Source organism: Vipera berus (assembly GCF_964194415.1).
Source record: "Vipera berus genome assembly, chromosome: 4".
Classification (NCBI taxonomy): domain Eukaryota; kingdom Metazoa; phylum Chordata; class Lepidosauria; order Squamata; family Viperidae; genus Vipera; species Vipera berus.
In genome coordinates this window covers 92,482,808-92,500,928 of record NC_138206.1, presented here as the reverse complement: position 1 = coordinate 92,500,928, position 18,121 = coordinate 92,482,808, and the positions used below count along the sequence as shown (strand labels likewise).

Here is an 18,121-nt window from a genome sequence, read left to right as displayed (position 1 = left end):
GGGAGGCTTCTGCATCACCACCCCCGTGGCCTAATCCGGGCTCCAGAGGCCTTTTTCAGGCCACTGCCACCCGGATTTGAGTCCAGCGAATGCTTCTGCAGCCCCCCTGTGGCCCAACCAGGCCTGGAAAAGGCCTCCGGTGCCTGGATCGAGCCATGTGGGGGGGCACAGAAGCCTCTCCCCGCCTCAAATCTGAGTGGCAGCAGGAACGGCAGAGAGGAGACATATCTTTTCCAGGTGAGTCTGGCGCAGCAGGAAGGGAGGGGGAACCATGAGGTATCTTAGTGGTCGGGGAGGCCCTGGGGGTCTGTTCCAGCACTAGGCCCTCCATGGCCTTTCCCACCATGAGATATCTCATGTTCGCTTAAGGAGCCGCATGCGTTTTAACGAGCAAGGGAGTGATCTCGTACCTTGAACGAGATTCACTCTACGAGTTTTCAAGTTATGAGTGGAATGGGCAAGCTCCATTACACTCATCACTCAAGGACTACCTGTATTATGATGTTATACTATGTATTATTTGATGACTTAAATAATTGTCCATTTATTGATATTGTCTTTTTAAAAAATATACAGGTAATTCTCATAATGACAATTCTGACCAGTATTTCCATTGCTAAGCAATGCAGTCTAAAGTGCAACATCATATGAATGTACCATTTGGCAACAGAAGTTCCGGAACTTCTGTTTGCTGTCATTAAATGAATCACCATGGGTCTTTAAGCAAGTACATCATATGATCGCCATTTGTAACCTCGTGCCAGCTTCTTCATTGACTTTGCTTGCAGGAACCTGGAAAAGAAGATTGCAAATGGTGATCATGTGATCACACAAGACATCTGTAAGTGCAGTAGTTGTTAAACAAGAACTGTATTTACCTGCTTTAAATACAAATTATAAATTCAAAAAAAGAAAAGAAAGTACAATCAATAAACAGATCATCCAAGATCGTCCCAAGTTTGACGCTACAAAATGCTTTTCATAATTCTTTAATACACACTTAGCTTGGGAATTTTTCATCTACCAACTTTTTTTCTAATTTTCCCCATAACCTTTTCAGATGAGGTACTATATAGAAAATACAGAAGACAACAAATGAAAAAGAACATTCAGATGGCATTTGACTAGGCTATACAAAGTGCAACTTGAATAGAACTAGTGAGCACATATCATGATTGCAGCTCAATAATTAATTATTTTAGTATTGCACTTTGTTTGGAGGCCGTGAAATAAGGCCCTGCATTAGAACTCCAATGCTCTGTTGTTATTCATTATCTTTAGGTTCTTGCAACAACACCTAATACACTGGTTGATCCAGTCAAGCAGCAGCAAACTTGAGGGAAGTTCCTGAGGGAAGTTTGTATCCTGGCTATCAGGATGTATAGAGGAGGCACAAGGCTCACACAGGAACATCTAATTTGTAGGGAGTCAGCTTATGTAGAGATGCTTGAGCTATTTATATTCCTTTACTTAATCTCTTGCTGTTTTGTATTCCTGTATTCACGTACTTGCTGTGCGTGATGCACTTTTGTGATATTTATCACTTCCATGTATGTGCCTTGAAATCTTCCATTCTGGGTTGTACTGTGAACTTCTTTTTGTTTTCTTTTTCTTTTAAGTTTATAGTTGAACATTAAAAGTAGCTGTGCTGAATCAGGCTAAAGCCTAACTCAATCCATTATTTCATTTCTCACAATGGCTAGTCAGATCCATCTGGGGTGCCTGCAAAGAACTGGAGACATTTCCCTGCCACCTTACCCACCCCCATCACTGTTTCCCAGCAACTGGTATTTGGAGCCCTGCTGCTGCCCGCAGCCTGGAGGTAAAATGGAGTCTTTGATACAGATAGCCGTGGATAGATTACCCTTCATGAATTTATCCAAGGTTAGGAGTTCTTATCCTAACTGCAAGTATATTATTGCTGATATCAATATTGAATGACAAGTACTAAAGAAAATGATAATATGACTGAAATGAAAGAGTGGAAAGGAATGGTTACAGATGGCAAACTTGGGGATTAAACAAAAAAACATGAGAGAATAAAAAGAACATATGTCTAAAGAGTGCTGAGATAGAGCAGAATGGCATACATTTTAAAATTTATTTATTAACTAATCATATTTAGAACCTGCCCATCTCCCTCACAGAAGGACTACATAGATCTTGTGTACCTTGGATCCAGGTCAATTTCTCCCCTTCTGTTGTTTGGTTTTACAGGGACAATCTAATATTATGGGTCAGTGGTGCAATAATGAGCCATTTTGGTGTAGCAGTTAAGATGCTAGAATCCAGGAGATGGTGAGTTCTAGTCCTGTCTTAGACACGAAAGCCAACTGGGTGAGTTTGGGCCAGTCATTCTCTCTCAGCCCAATCCATCTCACAGGGTTGTTGTTGGGAAATAGGAGGAGAAAGATGTATTATGTATTCTTTCTGCCTTGAGTAACTTATAAAATAATAAAGGCAGGATAACAAATAAATAAATAAATGATTCTGGATTTATGTTTTTATGGAGGGTTCAAATCAAGGAATACACATTTTTGAATTCTGCCATTCCACATCCTGTACGATTTCAGGTTGTATCTAATGTGCTGTACTGTCATCCTACCTTCCCCCACATTGAGCTTATCCAAGCATGCTAATTGGCTGCCTGATCTCCAGGAAAATGTGGCTCCCGTTTGAGAACTAGGGGACTGACTTGATAAGAAAAGGAAGGTGTTTGTGCCATTGCCAACAGGTATGTAAAGTGGGAGAAGAAGGTGTGTCGGGAAAACACAGCTATGTATGAACTGCAGCAAAATGTGAAGTCTGGGAAAAACTGAAAACTTTATTCATCAAGTGGGGTTGTCTGTCAATTGTGATGGGTCAGCATCAGATAACCACAAGCGAGCATGTCATATATATCCTCCTTATACTTATTTTGCTGGCATTGCTGTCCTAGATTATCCTTGACTTAATAACTAACTTTTACCTTTACTCTTTCAACAGATCATGGTTTCTTTCGTTGCAGCCAAAGCCAAGATATTGCTCTTAGGACTCATGAGAATCTTGGGATCCTTCAAGAATAGATTTGAGTACAGATAGTCCTTGACTTATGACAATAAATAAGGCCAGATTTCCATCATAAGTTGAGGCACCCATGTGACTGAATTTATAATCTTTTTTGTGGCAGTCATTAAGTGAATGCTGCAGTCACTAAGAGAGTTAATGAATTCTTATGGGCATTTTTTGCTGGAAATTGGTCAAAAAGGCCAGTTTCCGGCAAAAAAGTCATAAATCATGTCACATGATTGTGGAATGCTGCAACTGGCTGTAAAGATAAACCAGTTGCCAAGCACCCAAAATGTGGTCGTGGCCATGGAGAGGTTGCAACTGTTGGATCTCTGGTACTGGGTCATAAGTATCTTTTGGGGATTAGATCAATATTTCAGCCTTTCTTCATCATTCAATAATATCTTGCAAGAAATTCTTCTGTAAGTTGGCCCAGTGGGTTGCCCATTATTAATGTACAGATTATATATATTGTTTATTTCTTTAGAGCCATTGAAATATGCTGCTTTTCAAAAAAAATCTCCTTCTATAACAACTTCAGGACAACATCTATAGTACTTCTTCATTTGATCATTGTAGCAGCTTTTCAAAGGTGTTAGATTAAATGAAAGCCATCAGCTCAGATTCAACAGCCTTCAGAGGGGGATCATAATTCAGTACAGCATGGGTTAAACTTTATTATAGTATAATATAGTATTATAGTATAGTATATTACACTATAGTATAGCGATTCACTATAGTATTTACATATTTACAAAGATACACAGGTTCTCAGCCTTACTGTGGTCACATTCATATGAGTAATTAGATGCACATGACTATGTTCCATTCATTGTATGCCTCAACAACATGAGATGCACAGACATTGCAGGACACCCTTTCTGCTTATACAAATCAATTCCATTTGACTTCTTGTTTGTTTCTCATTTAGAATTTATGACTTAAGATATTTTTTTCCAAACGCAACCAAGTTGACGTTACCTTTCTTACATGATGTCTACTGATAGGAAGTAATGGTACAGGTAGTCCTTGACTTATGACAATTGAGCCCAACATTTCTGTTGCTAAGTGAGACAGTTATGTGAGTTTTCCCCCATTATACAACCTTGCTTTCCACAGTTGTTAAGTGAATCACTGAAGTTATTAGATTAGTATCACGTTTATTAAGTGAATCTGGCTTCCCCATTGACTTTGCTTGGTCAGAAAGTTACAAAAGGTGATCTTATGACCTTGGGACATTGCAACTGTCATAAATATGACCCCAAGCATCCAAATTTTCATCACATGACCATGAGGAGGCTGCAATCTTTGTAAAAACAGTCATAGGTCACTTTGTCAATGCCATTGTAACTTTGAAGTCACTAAACAAACACTTGTAAGTCGAGGGCTATCTGTATAGTATGGTAGATACTTGTAGATGAATTTTTTTGCAATATGGAAAATGTGCCATCTAAAGGCATAAAGTGGCACTGCAAGAAACCAAGGCATTTTCAAGTCAAATAATACTACTGGTAGCAGAACATTAATTCTTCTTATTGATTCTCAAATCGAAGAAGTTTATTGACTCACTGATAAACAAAGAAACATTCAAATGAATTGGTTTGGGTTTCAGCTGGAGGCATCCTTTACAGTTTCTATGGAATAGAAATGTTACACTTGAATACTAAAAAAAAGGTGTTTTCAGTGCAGAAACTGTTGTGGGGTGATATGAAGTACATGGTCAACTTTATTAACAGAGTAATTTGATAAAGAACAATTACCTAGAATGATGATGAGTTCCTTCTTTGCTGGAGTTTGCCAAGAAGTCGGGGGTCCATTGGAGATGGTGGCCAATAAATGTATAATAATAATCCAATCTTTGGGAAGGATTTGATAGGTGGATAAAAATGCCAAAACCAGGCTAAACATCTGGCTGACTATACAATGACTATAATACTTTAGATAGTTATACTGAGCAGAGGAGTCTGACTTGATGACCTAAACTCTTTGGTTCTATTATTAGGAGACTTGGTTTAAATCTCAGATGTGACATTAAGCGGATCTTTTTTAATTTTGAAGTTAATTCTGAAAAACCCTATTGAAATGCAAGTGAGTTTTGTTCCCTGTAGTAAATGTGACAATTTAAAATAAAACAATGCAGAAAATGAAAAATAACCTAGCAGAGATATCAGTTGATTATAGGGCCAATGAAATTATTTGACCTATATTGGTACTGATTATATTTTTAACTTTCCTTTCTTTGTAGTATTTTATTGTTTGATGACATGGTCAAAAGACTAATCATCAAAGTGTATGTGTATATGTATGTCATATGTACATAGTGATGGCAGACCTTTATGGAAATAAATAATATGTAACTTTTGTAATAGAATTTAATCTTTTGTGGGGGGGGGTGTTTACTCTTTAGCTCACTTTTCTGACAATTCAAGGTGACTAAGGAAAATCTTAAAAGTGAAAAATACAACCATAAATGAAATAGACAAAGCAAAGCAAGTTTAAAAACCACATTAAAACTTGTTCATATTCTCTTCTATGGTTCATATTCTTCCAAATGGTTGCTTAAAGGTATTTTGCTCATTCAGAAAATGCATACCATGGGGAAATATAGGCAGTTTTAAACTGTACATATGCATATATTCTGGAGTTTCTATCTATCTTTATCCAAGACACATTTCTAGTCAAACATTGGACTATAGCTACTGTCCATTTTTATTTTAAAAGACACTGGACAGCAGTTTGACTGAAATGGTATAGAGTCTCCTACTTGAGCAGGGGGGTGTACTGAAAGATCTACAAGGTCCCTTCCAGTTCTGTTATTCTGTTACTGACTTCAAGTCACAGAATTCTTCATTCTTAGTAGAATACTCTAATCTATCATTTACTTTTTGATTTTGTGAATAGAGAACCCAGAGCAGCTTCCTGTAGCCAGCATGGCCATCACCAAAGATTGCTTAAGCTGAAATGTGCATTTTTGAATGGTGCCCAAGTTGAAAATCTTGTAATAGAGACAGAACTTCAGAATTTGCATGTGCAAAGCAAGTGGTAGGAATTGTAAAGTGTGTCCTGAATCATAGCTCCTTTACTGTATATGCAAGGAAATGCCTGGGCATTAAAGATGGGACTTATGCTGAAGATAGAAAAATTAAACAGAAGATAACTGTCTCTTTACATACAAATCATCATTGACCTGAGTGGTTTCCTTTCATCATTAATTCAAGAATTATGTGATAATGTAGTCTGTGTTCTTCACCTCTATTTGTTACAGTAACAAAAGTGGATTTTTTACTGGTCTTAATCCAGCACTCAACCATTATACCATCCTCTCTCTTTTTAGAATAAATAATTTTAACAAGTTAAATTTAAAAAAAAATCTTGGAACAGAGGTACCTTGGTTTTTATATACTTTGCAGCTGCGATCTCCAGACTTTGGGATATTAATACCAAGGCACTAATCAGGTTTTCTGCAGATGCTACGTTTTCTCAGTGTAGCCATTCAAGAAGAGAGAAGATTGCTTTGTAGAATTTTTAGTCTATGTAAGATTTGAACTCAGGAGGATTGATAGGTGATTGGAGGTTTTCTGCAAGGTATGGATCAATTCATTCTTGGGAGTGCTCCTGTTTCCATTTTGATTGGTCGGTTGATGATTGGTATTTTAATTTAAGTACCTGGTAGATGGTAGCTCAATGAATCTCTTCGCAGCCCATTTGCTTGACTGCCAGACTTCTAGGAAATCTTGGGGAGGGGGGTTGTTTCATGGGATCTACTATTTCATTCTCCCAGTCAAATGTATGATTAGTTTTAACACTATGGTGGCTGTTAGATATTTATAATCCTGATTCTTTAATGTAGTTTTGTATTTCATAATTCTTTGATGTAAGTGATGTATTCTATTTGTCCAATTATAATATGGTTTGCAATGTGGGCAGGTAACTTTGCATATGATTTTAATTCCCTCATGGTGGATTGTGCAGACATTAGGATTATACATCTTCCTATTAGAACACTCCAAGGTGAACCCAATCACAAGGTATGAATTGTGGGATTATAACATCACACAAAGTGCAATATTGAAAACCAAGAAAGTATCATGATCAATTAATTTTACAGGATTGTGTTTTCAATTATCTATCTGTCTTACAGCAATAATGATGAGAAGAAAATTCATACAAAACATACTGAAATATTCACCTTGAAAATTGCTTAGACGGAACTGTCAAACCATTAACCATAAACAATGTTTTCAATTAACTTGTTCAAAAACGTGTTATCAGCTGGAAAACAACTTTGGTGGCTTCAATCAACCTTACCCTTCTTAATTAGTAATTCAGGACAATGAATGAACCTATCCTTGTAGCAAATTCATAAAAACACCTAGAAGTAACAAATACATTTGTTTGCCTTAGTAGACTACAAAAAACACATAAAAACTATTATAACAGCAATAGTTAACTGTCGGTTTGCTATCTAACAAACCAGTAGTAAACATGGAAATGTATTCAAATAGATGAAAAATAATATAATACCAAGAAGAGAGCAGTACAGGATGATACATAGGCTATGTTTTGCAGATGTTCTTACTTCCTAGTAGAGATAGGCTAAGATTAGCTCTCTTAACATGTTTGAAAAAGAACTCAGGGACAATGGGAAAGGTATTGCTGTAATTAAACATGGTTACCATTTTGCAGGTTTTTCCAATTAACATTATTACAACATAATTAAGACCATAAATTTAGAAGTGGGCTAGAGCACGGACCCTTTTCTCTCCTTGATGGAGAAAAACTGGAAGCTAATTGTTTATCTGAAAAAAATTATTGAAAGAAATGTATTAAGATAGACATGTCCAAAGGGAAGCAGGCATTATGATAAATGCAAGTATTGCCCTAAGTAAATCTACGAGCCATTATGAGATGATAATTCGTCCCTTTTTAGGACTGCAAAAAGACAATTACTAAATGGCATCAAAGAGAAACAGAACACTCTTGGCTACCATGTCACAAGTCACTGAATCTTTACCGCCCTAGCCTCAGTTTTGTTTTGTTTTTCTGAGAAAAGGTTGAGAATAATTCAGCCAAAGTAAAGGGCCTTTTACCGTAGTTCCATTGATTTTAGCGGAAGTTAAGAATATGTTCAGTTAATCCTTAATGAAAATCTGTTTAACAAAAAAGTATTTACCATTTCTGGAGTAAGTTCGAAATTGTGAACAGCACAAAATGTGTACTGCCTTGTCGTGGCGAAGGGGCTTGCGTAATTCAATGAAGCTATGAGCTATGCTGTGCAGGGCCACCCAAGACGGACAGGTCATAGCTGAGAGTTCTGACAAAACGTGATCCACTGGAGAAGGAAATGGCAACCCACTCCAGTATCTTTGCCATGAAAACCCTATGGACAGTACCAAAAGGCAAAACGATATGACGCTGGAGGATGAGCCCCTCAGGTCGGAAGGCGTCCAATATGCTACTGGGGAAGAGCAGAGGGCTAGTACTAGTAGCGCCAGAAAGAATGAAGCGACTGGGCCAAAGCCGAAAGGACGCTCAGCTGTGGATGTGTCTGGTGGTGAAAGGAAAGTCCGATGCTGTAAAGATTTTTTCTCCATAGGAACCTGGAATGTAAGATCCATGAATCAAGGAAAGCTGGACGTGGTCAAACAAGAGATGACAAGACTGAACATCAACATCTTAGGTATCAGCGAACTAAAATGGACAGGAATGGGTGAATTTAATTCAGATGACCATCAGGTATACTACTGCGGGCAAGAATTCCTCAGAAGAAATGGAGTAGCCTTCATAGTCAATAAAAGAGTAGGAAAAGCAATACTGGGATACAATCCTCAAAATGACAGAATGATCTCAGTTCGAATCCAAGGGAAACCATTCAATATCACAGTAGTCCAAGTCTATGCCCCAACCACCAGTGCTGAAGAGGATGAAATTGACCGGTTCTATGAAGCCCTACAGCACCTTATAGAATTAACACCAAAAAATGATGTCCTTATCATCATGGGGGATTGGAATGCTAAATTAGGAAGCCAAAAGATAACTGGAATAACAGGCAAGTTTGGCCTTGGAGTACAAAATGAAGCAGGGCACAGGCTGATAGAATTTTGTCAAGAGAATACGATGGTCATAGCAAACACTCTTTTCCAACAACCCAAAAGACGGCTCTACACATGGACATCACCAGACGGTCAACACAGAAATCAGATTGACTATATGCTCTGCAGCCAAAGATGGAGAAGCTCTATACAGTCGGTAAAAACAAGACCAGGAGCTGACTGTGGCTCAGACCATGAGCTTCTCCTTGCAAAGTTTAGGCTTAAACTGAAGAAAGTAGGCAAAAGCACTAGGCCACTCAGGTATGAATTAAATCATATCCCTGTTGAATATACAGTAGAGGTGACAAATAGATTTAAGGAATTAGATCTGATAGAGTGCCTGAAGAACTATGGACAGAGGTTCGCGACATTGTACAACAGGTAGCAACCAAAACCATCCCAAAGAAAAAGAAATGCAAGAAAGCAAAATGGCTGTCTGAGGAAGCTTTGCAAATAGCTGAGGAAAGGAGGGAAGCGAAAGGCAAGGGAGAAAAACATAGATATGCCCAATTGAATACAGAATTCCAGAGAATAGCTAGAAGAGATAAGAATGCCTTCTTAAATGAACAGTGCAAAGAAATAGAAGAAAACAATAGAATAGGGAGGACCAGAGATCTTTTCAAGAAAATTGGAGAGATGAAGGGAACGTTTAATGCAAAAATGGGCATGATAAAGGACCAAAATGGCAGGGACCTAACAGAGGCAGAAGAGATTAAGAAGAGGTGGCAAAATTACACAGAAGAACTATACAAGAATGAGCTTAACGTCCCAGATAATCACAATGAGGTGGTCACTGACCTCGAGCCAGACATCCTAGAATGTGAAGTGAAGTGGGCCTTAGAAAAGCTGAGCAACAACAAAGCTAGTGGAGGTGACAGTATTCCAGCTGAGCTATTCAAAATCTTAAAAGACAGCGCAGTAAAAGTGCTACACTCAATTTGCCAGCAAATTTGGAAAACTCAACAGTGGCCACAGGATTGGAAAAGATCAGTTTACATTCCAATTCCAAAGAAAGGCAGTGCCAAAGAATGTTCAAACTATCGCACCATTGCACTCATTTCTCATGCTAGTAAAGTCATGCTTAAAATCCTACAAGCTAGACTTCAGCAGTATGTGGATCGAGAACTACCAGAAGTACAGGCAGGATTTCGAAGAGGCAGAGGAACTAGAGATCAAATTGCTAACATACGCTGGATCATGGAGAAAGCTAGGGAGTTCCAGAAAAACATCTACTTCTGCTTCATTGACTATGCTAAAGCCTTCGATTGTGTGGATCATAACAAACTGTGGCAAGTCCTTAAAGAGATGGGCATACCAGACCATCTTATTTGTCTCTTGAGAAACCTATATGCGGGTCAAGAAGCAACAGTGAGAACTGGACACGGAACCACTGATTGGTTCAAAATTGGGAAAGGAGTCCGGCAAGGCTGTATACTGTCGCCCTGCCTATTTAACTTATATGCAGAGCACATCATGAGAAAGGCAGGGCTAGATGAATCAAAAGTTGGAATTAAGATTGCTGGAAGAAATATCAACAACCTAAGATACGCAGATGATACCACTCTAATGGCAGAAAGTGAAGAAGAACTAAAGAGCCTATTGTTGCGGGTGAAGAAGGAGAGTGCAAAACTTGGGTTGAAACTTAACATTAAGAAAACCAAGATCATGGCATCTGGCCCTCTCAATTCCTGGCAAATAGATGGGGAAGAAATGGAGGTAGTGACAGATTTTGTTTTCCTGGGCTCCAAGATCACTGCAGATGGGGACTGTAGCCAAGAAATTAAAAGACGCTTGCTCCTGGGAAGGAAAGCCATGGCAAATCTAGACAGCACACTAAAAAGCAGAGACATCACCCTGTCAACAAAAGTGCGTATAGTCAAGGCTATGGTCTTCCCAGTTGCAATGTATGGCAGTGAAAGTTGGACCATAAGAAAGGCTGAGCGCCAAAGAATTGAGGCCTTTGAACTATGGTGCTGGAGAAGACTCCTGCGAGTCCCTTGGACTGCAAGGCGATCAAACCGGTCAGTCCTAGAGGAGATCAATCCTGACTGCTCTTTAGAAGGCCAGATCCTGAAGCTAAAACTCAAATACTTTGGCCACCTAATGAGAAGGAAGGACTCACTGGAGAAGAGCCTAATGCTGGGAAAGATCGAGGGCAATAGAAGAAGGGGACGACAGAGAATGAGGTGGCTGGATGGAGTCACTGAAGCAGTAGGCGTGAGCTTAAATGGACTCCAGAAGATGGTAGAAGACAGGAAGGCCTGGAGGAATGTTGTCCATAGGGTCGCGATGGGTCGGACACGACTTCGCAGCTAACAACAACAACAAAATAATTTATATGATATATGAAGGAAGGTGGCCTTTTATTACTAGCTATAAGAGTTGATAAGTGTTCATAAAAATTAACAGTGCTTTGTTTGTCTGTACATGTGTTACATGCATGTACACATGAATAGTTTTTTCTACCACATTAACTGTTACATGACATAAAAATATATTTTCAATACAACTTGTTTCCTTCTTTTAAAATGGCATGGTTGTTAAACATCAATTATGCCATCACTCCTTTGAGTGGATCAAAGCAAACTGATTTTCTTCAGACAGCGTCTATGAATGTTTTGTTTAAATCCTCAGTGTTACATTTTTAAGACAATTGCCTTGGTGGCCTGCTTGATGGATTTCATTTCTGAAAAGAGAATTGTTATATTCTTGACTTTAAAATGACACTTGGCTCTTGTATTTGGATTTGCATTTTTTATGTGTTCACATTATAGACATGTTTGTGAGTAACTGGGCCCATGTTGCTCCAAAGTTACTTCATTCTCTCTTTGCTCTATAATTAACTCCTGAAACCTGAGCATTAAAAAAAAACTCCACATATGCTACAGTAATTTTCTCAATTTCTGCAAATTTCGGCAAAAGTGCGATTGCACATCAAATACATTTGATCAGGGCTTTTTTTGACATAGAGCACTCAGAACTGAGTTCCGGCACCTTTTTTGGATGGAACCTTGTAGGGTAGGCAAGACGGGTTGTATGACATGTGTGAGTTCCGGCACCTTTTTCTTTTACAAAAAAGGTACTGCATTTGATACTGTATTATTAGGCTTACCAGATTCAGAAGTCTTACATGTAACATTATTAACTAGGATGATAAATGAAATGACAAAGCTATAACACATATGAAAATATTAGATTCATAGAAGACATTAGACACAAGATGCTATATTTTGTACAAGATTTTCATTATTTCTTTTGAAATTAATATGGAAATCCTGCATAGGTTCTACAACATAATTTAATTTACAAATATATATGTTCATAATTTTAATTCATAAAGTTCATAATTTACAACTGCACAAGTTCTACAATATAATATAATTCAATTTAATTCCTAATGTTTTTTTGTTATGATGATTTTGTATTTTGTATTGCTTCTACAGTGTGACTGTTTTCACAAGATGTTTTAAAAGCAATGAAAAATCAAACATTGGCAAGATATAGTTTGTGCTCCAGAGTCCCAAGTAATTTCTTCCATTTTTTTAGAAGATATAAAGTTCAAATTAGAAGGATCACAATTATTAATATTTAGCCAAGAGAGGCAGTTTAGTCTTGTTGCAGCAAAGTTAGATGTGCTGAACTATAACAGGGTTAAAAAGAAACTACCTCTTCTAGTTCATGCCACAGTCATCTACAGGTCATCCTTGTTTAGCAGCTAACTCATTTAGTGACTATTTGTAGTTATAATAGTGTTGAAAAAGTAACTTTTCGGCCAGTCCTTGCATTTATGACCTTTGCAGTAAAGTATAAAGGAAAGGAAAGTCAAAGTAAGATCATAAAAATAGTCACAGTTTCACTTAGCGATCACTTTGCTAATGACTGAGTTTCCATCCAAGTTGTGGTCACCAAACAGGACCTACCTATCGTCTTAAATTCAGTTTCCCAAAATAAACACGCAGATGCCTGCAGAAAATTTATCAGAATAGCAAAGCGGCAATGACATTTTTTTCAGGGATGAGGAATTCAGAGAACCTGCTTTAGTAGACAGAGATTCCATTTAGCAATTTTGGTCAAAGGTGGTTGATAATTTGTGAAGTCTCCTTTTTTCAGATTTTTGAAATCCTCAGGTAGATCTTTCTTTCCCACTCCCATAAATTCCTAAAATACCACTCATACATTTTTAATCCACATTTCTTAATTTCCAAGAATTAAAAAACAGCAGTTTTGTGGGATCATGAAAATTGGCACTTTTATCACAACATAAAGTTGGATTGTGGACAGGGAATTACCGATAATAGAGATTTTGAATGGGATGTCATGTACTGTGAGGGATGAATATTTATCAAAAGAAGTGAAAATGAATGTGTATAAGAGCGTGCTTCTGCTCACTTTGTTATGTGGAAGTTACACCTGAGTATACCAGGAAAATGTAAAAGTAAATTGGATGCATTGAAGCAGTAAAATTAAGAAGAGAATGGAGAGGTAGGACAAGAATGAAGAGGTGCTGAATGAGTGTGGAACTGAGGTATCAGTACAAAAGAAATATGTTGAGGTGATTTGGTCATATAGACAAAAGATACGATGGTCGTATTCTAAAATAAATATATGAAAGGAAAACGAATGGGTCAGAATGAAGGAGAAGAATGAGAAAGGTATGATTGTAAAAGAGAGAGTAGAGAAGTGACAAGTGTTTTAATGAACTTTGGAACCTTCTATTGTTTTTACTGTTAGGGCATAATATGTAAGTGTACAGTGTGGCAGAAAGATGTTAGAAAGTTGAGATAGTAGAATGGGTCCTGCCTTCTTATAAAGGTTCCTGTCATCTAAATAAAAGTGAGGACAAATTTGTCCATACATGACAAACATCACCAATCTTTGTTGCACAAAACCAAGCACTTTTAGATTATGCATATTCTGTGCAGTTTGAAATGGTACTTGCCATGCTTCACCATCCCACTTCATTCTACTTCATTGCTTCATGTGCCCTTAAATGCTACATTAAAGATTTCCCATGAATCTTAGGCTATATTTACTCTTGGTTACCATTATACTATTTCAGTGTTTCAATTATGCTACTTTAATGGCAAAATTAATCACAGGGCAGTCATCTCCATGTGGTTTCCATGCCTTGAAGAGAAATGTGGCAGAAACTGGACAAGCTTCCATCAATGGAATATGGATTTGAAGTTATTTCAGTTGTCAAGCTTAATTGTATCAATTGCCCGAATAACCAGTGGCTTAAAAGACAATGGTGTGGTTTCTTCACTGTAACTTTCTGCTTTGTATTTTTCTACTAATGTAGCTTCATTATTGTCCATTGCTGCAGCCCCAACTTCTTTAGATTCTCCATATTTCAGCCCAGATAAGTAATTTGTTCCTGGTATTTGGTATTTATTAGAGGAATGCTGTGTATTCTTCTGTTTGGGTGGGTGGGTTTTGTTTGAAGTTCCTTCTTGAGAGTCTTCATTATGCTCATAGCTTATTTTTTCCTTTGACAAAGTTTTATCATGACTCAATGTTGGAAGTCTGTATTTGTTTAAGTTCTTCAAGGAACCTTTTTTTCTGTGAGCATTCTGCTCATGTGTTTCTGGATTGGAAGGCAGATGTGATTTTTCAGGTTGTTGATCTTTATACATTTCAACTCCTATGTTAGATTTTGATCTGATATAACCTTTTGGGGTTTGTATCTGCTGCAGTTCTTTCCCTCCTGCCACGTCATCATCCTGCTGTTTATTCATCGATGTCACATCTGATGAGAGTAGCTGATATTTCTTAGACTCTTCCTCATGCTTTTTGCTCTTAGTAATCAAGTGAGGGTTTCTAGAGTCATTTAAGGATGGCTTCTGTGTAATTACAGCTGCCATATTTTTAGGGTCTGTTTTTAATTCTTTTGGTGACAATGACATTTCACTTTTCTTAAAAGGATTCAGAATGGTCTCATCTGTTGCACTGTTCTTTTGATTTTTTGAGCATTTGTGTTTGAAGGGTAACTGGTTTGGGATTGAATTACTGCTATTATCTCTCATCTTTTCTGGATTACTTCCAGGCTTCATTTTGTTACTAGATGCTATTTTCTCATTCTGAAGATTGTCTTGAGAACTACTTCCCCTTGCATTATCATCTTTCTTTGATTTCTTGAGCAAAGGGAGCTGGGGTGTTATAGTGCTTTTATTTTGTGTTATAGCACCTTCCTCTTTTACTGTTTGCCTGGGTGGTGTTTGGTATTCTGAATGTTTGACCATAGAAGGCATAGAACTCTTGTCCTGTGCTGTAACGCCTTCCTGTTTCGCTGGTTCCCTTGGTGGCATTTGGTATTTTGAGTGTTTGGCTATTGAAGGTACAATAGTGTTATCTTGTGCTGTAACATCTTCGTGTTTCGCTGGTTCCCTTGAAGTGGTAACTATGGAGGGTACTATTCCTATGTTACTAGTTTTAGATTTAGGTGGAGTTAACTGCTGTGTCTGAGAAACTTTTGTTTCTGTTATACCACCACTATTCTTTGTAAATTCATTTTTTCTTGATTTCTGGGAAGTTTTGGAAGTATGTGACATTTTTGGTGCAGGATTTGTATCTTCTGTCTTATTTTTCTCTTTTTCCCTTTTGATGATTGATAAAGAAGTCAGATGCTGTACTGTTTGGGGTAAATCCTTGTTCTCTGCATCTTTGGTTCCTAGATATATTACTTCATTTTGGGGAGGGAAATAGCTCTCCTCAGACTTTTCTTCTGACATCATTTTCATCTTTTGTTGCTTTCTAATGTCATTTCCCAAGGACATTGGTTGTGTTTCTTCATTGGGCTTGAGATGTGCAGGGGCATTTTCAGGCCTCCTAAACATCCTTTTTGAAGACAGTTGATGCTTCCCACTCTGATGACCAAAATCTTTGTCTTCTACGACGTTTTTTTCATTGTGTATTAAATCATTGCTCAAATTGTGCATTATTTCGTAATTTTGTCTGGGTGTGTTCTTGGGCTTTAGAAGGTCACTAGGAGAAGGGCTATGACATTTCTTAGAATGAGAACAAAATGCAATATCACTTTCATTCTTTGTTAATGAGGATGAGGCTGGCATTGGAAAGTTCCCTATTTTGCATAAAGGACTGTTGACATCAGCAATATTGAGTACTGCTTTTGCTGAATCATCTAATGAAGATAAATCACATTTTTCAGAAGCAGCCCCAGGACTGTCCATTACATTGTGGCTTTCCTGGCTAAGCAGTTCTTTCACAAGGCTTTGAGAGCTATGCCAGTCGCTCAAGCTCACCCTTTCCTTGTTAGTGTTGTTTTCTGAATATGTCTTTTCATTGATTGAGCAGGATTTGGCTTTACTATTTTCTATTGCTACATTAGATCGGGATTTCTTCATTGTATTAGGCAAGGACGAGTAATGTTTTTCAAATTCACTGTGAATATCATTTCCTTTTACAGTATTATTTGGAATGAGGGCTTGATCTGAGTTATTTGAAAAGTTTGGCCTCCTGTTATCCTGGTAATTTTGTTGGCTCATGGGCAGCAGGGGCAATTTTTTATTTTCTATCCAGCAGTCAGACAAGTTTTGGTCTCCTTGTTTTGTTTTATGATCATTATTTGTCATACATTTTAGAAATAGTTCTTCTTTATCAGAGAGTTTTTCTTTGTCCTGAATTCCATCAGAAAATCTGTTTCCAAAATCTTCTCTATTCTTCCAACTGAGAGACATTTTGTCTACAGCTGCAGGTTCAACACTTGATTGTTGGTTTTTTATTGATGGCTCAATGTTACATGATCCCTGAGTTATAGGAGAGTGAAACAGTAGAGTATTTTCCAACACTTTCTGTTTAGAGAAACATTTTTGGCTGGCAAAGGGAGGAGGATCTTTTACAGACGCTGTTAATTCTATTTCTGTCTCTTTTGACCTACACTGGTCTTCTGGCATGGCAGGAATCTCATCTTCTTTAGTTTCCTGATGGCTGAGGGCACTGACTCCTATAGTAGGGTAGGTGATAGAGGGGCAAATAGCAGAAGCCTTTTCATTCTTAGCAGTTTGTGTTGTACTTTTGTTCGTAGAGCTAGAGAACATGCTATCTTTAGGTGATGTGGGTTTCTGGTTTGGGTCTAAGGGTAAAGTAACCTTACGGTCAACAAGGAATACCTCTTCCATCGAAAGTGGAATGTTGCCCATCTTAGGAGCTGGATTTGCAGAAGTTTCAGCCATACCTACTTTGTCTGCAGCCATCTTAGGCATTTCATTAACTTTCCTTTGTAACTGTCCTTTCTGTTGTTTGTGTTCCGATATCCCACTTTCACCAAATTGAATACTATTTTCTGAATCCTTTATTTTTATCCCTGGGACATTATTGTCAGAAAGCTGAATGATGCATTTGGTATTTGTTGCCCAACTGCAAGGATGATTAATTTCAATAGCAGCATAAAATTTAGGTATAGGGACAGTTGTACAAACCAAAAGTTGTGGCTTATTGCTGTTGATATTTGTTGCTACTCTCAAATTATCCTTTAGTATTTTAGTTTCTGCTTTGCAAATAGCTTTTTTCTGCAGAGGCTTTTTGTCCTTTTTTGTCTTTTCTTTCCCTCTTGCATGGGGGGGAGCTATTCTCACATCAATAGCTGAACAAATATTACTGGTTTGCTCAAACTTTTCTTTCATTTTGGAGAAGACTGAGTTTTTATTGATTATTTTGGGTAGGATCTTTTTCAGATCCGGCTGCTTCTCCTTAGCTTCTTTTTCCTCAGCAGCTATAAATTTCTTCAGAACATTTTTTACAGTATTTTTCCCACATACGCTATTCCATTTAGTTTTTTCTTGGCTTATTGTCTTTGGACTTTCTTCACTGGTTAACGAATTTCTGTCAAACTTGCTTACAATGGAATTTAGCCCATTTTTAGGGGCAGAATGCTTTTCTTTAATAATCAACCTGCCTACCTCTCTTGGCTTCTTTCGTAAGTGCTCACGATGGCTGTTCATGAATCTTGACTGCAGAAGTTG

At 37.7% G+C, this 18,121-nt stretch overlaps 1 protein-coding gene across 1 annotated transcript in view; it reads right to left on the bottom strand.

The window, feature by feature from the left end:
* Nucleotides 1-690: 690 nt before the first annotated feature.
* The window catches only part of ADPRHL1 (ADP-ribosylhydrolase like 1), a 40,508-nt gene continuing 23,077 nt past the window's right edge, over nucleotides 691-18,121 (bottom strand). The window contains exon 9 of the mRNA XM_081326757.1: nucleotides 691-792. Coding sequence (XP_081182883.1) covers nucleotides 733-792 — 60 coding nt within the window. The 3' untranslated portion in view covers nucleotides 691-732. The remainder of the gene's footprint in view (nucleotides 793-18,121) is intronic.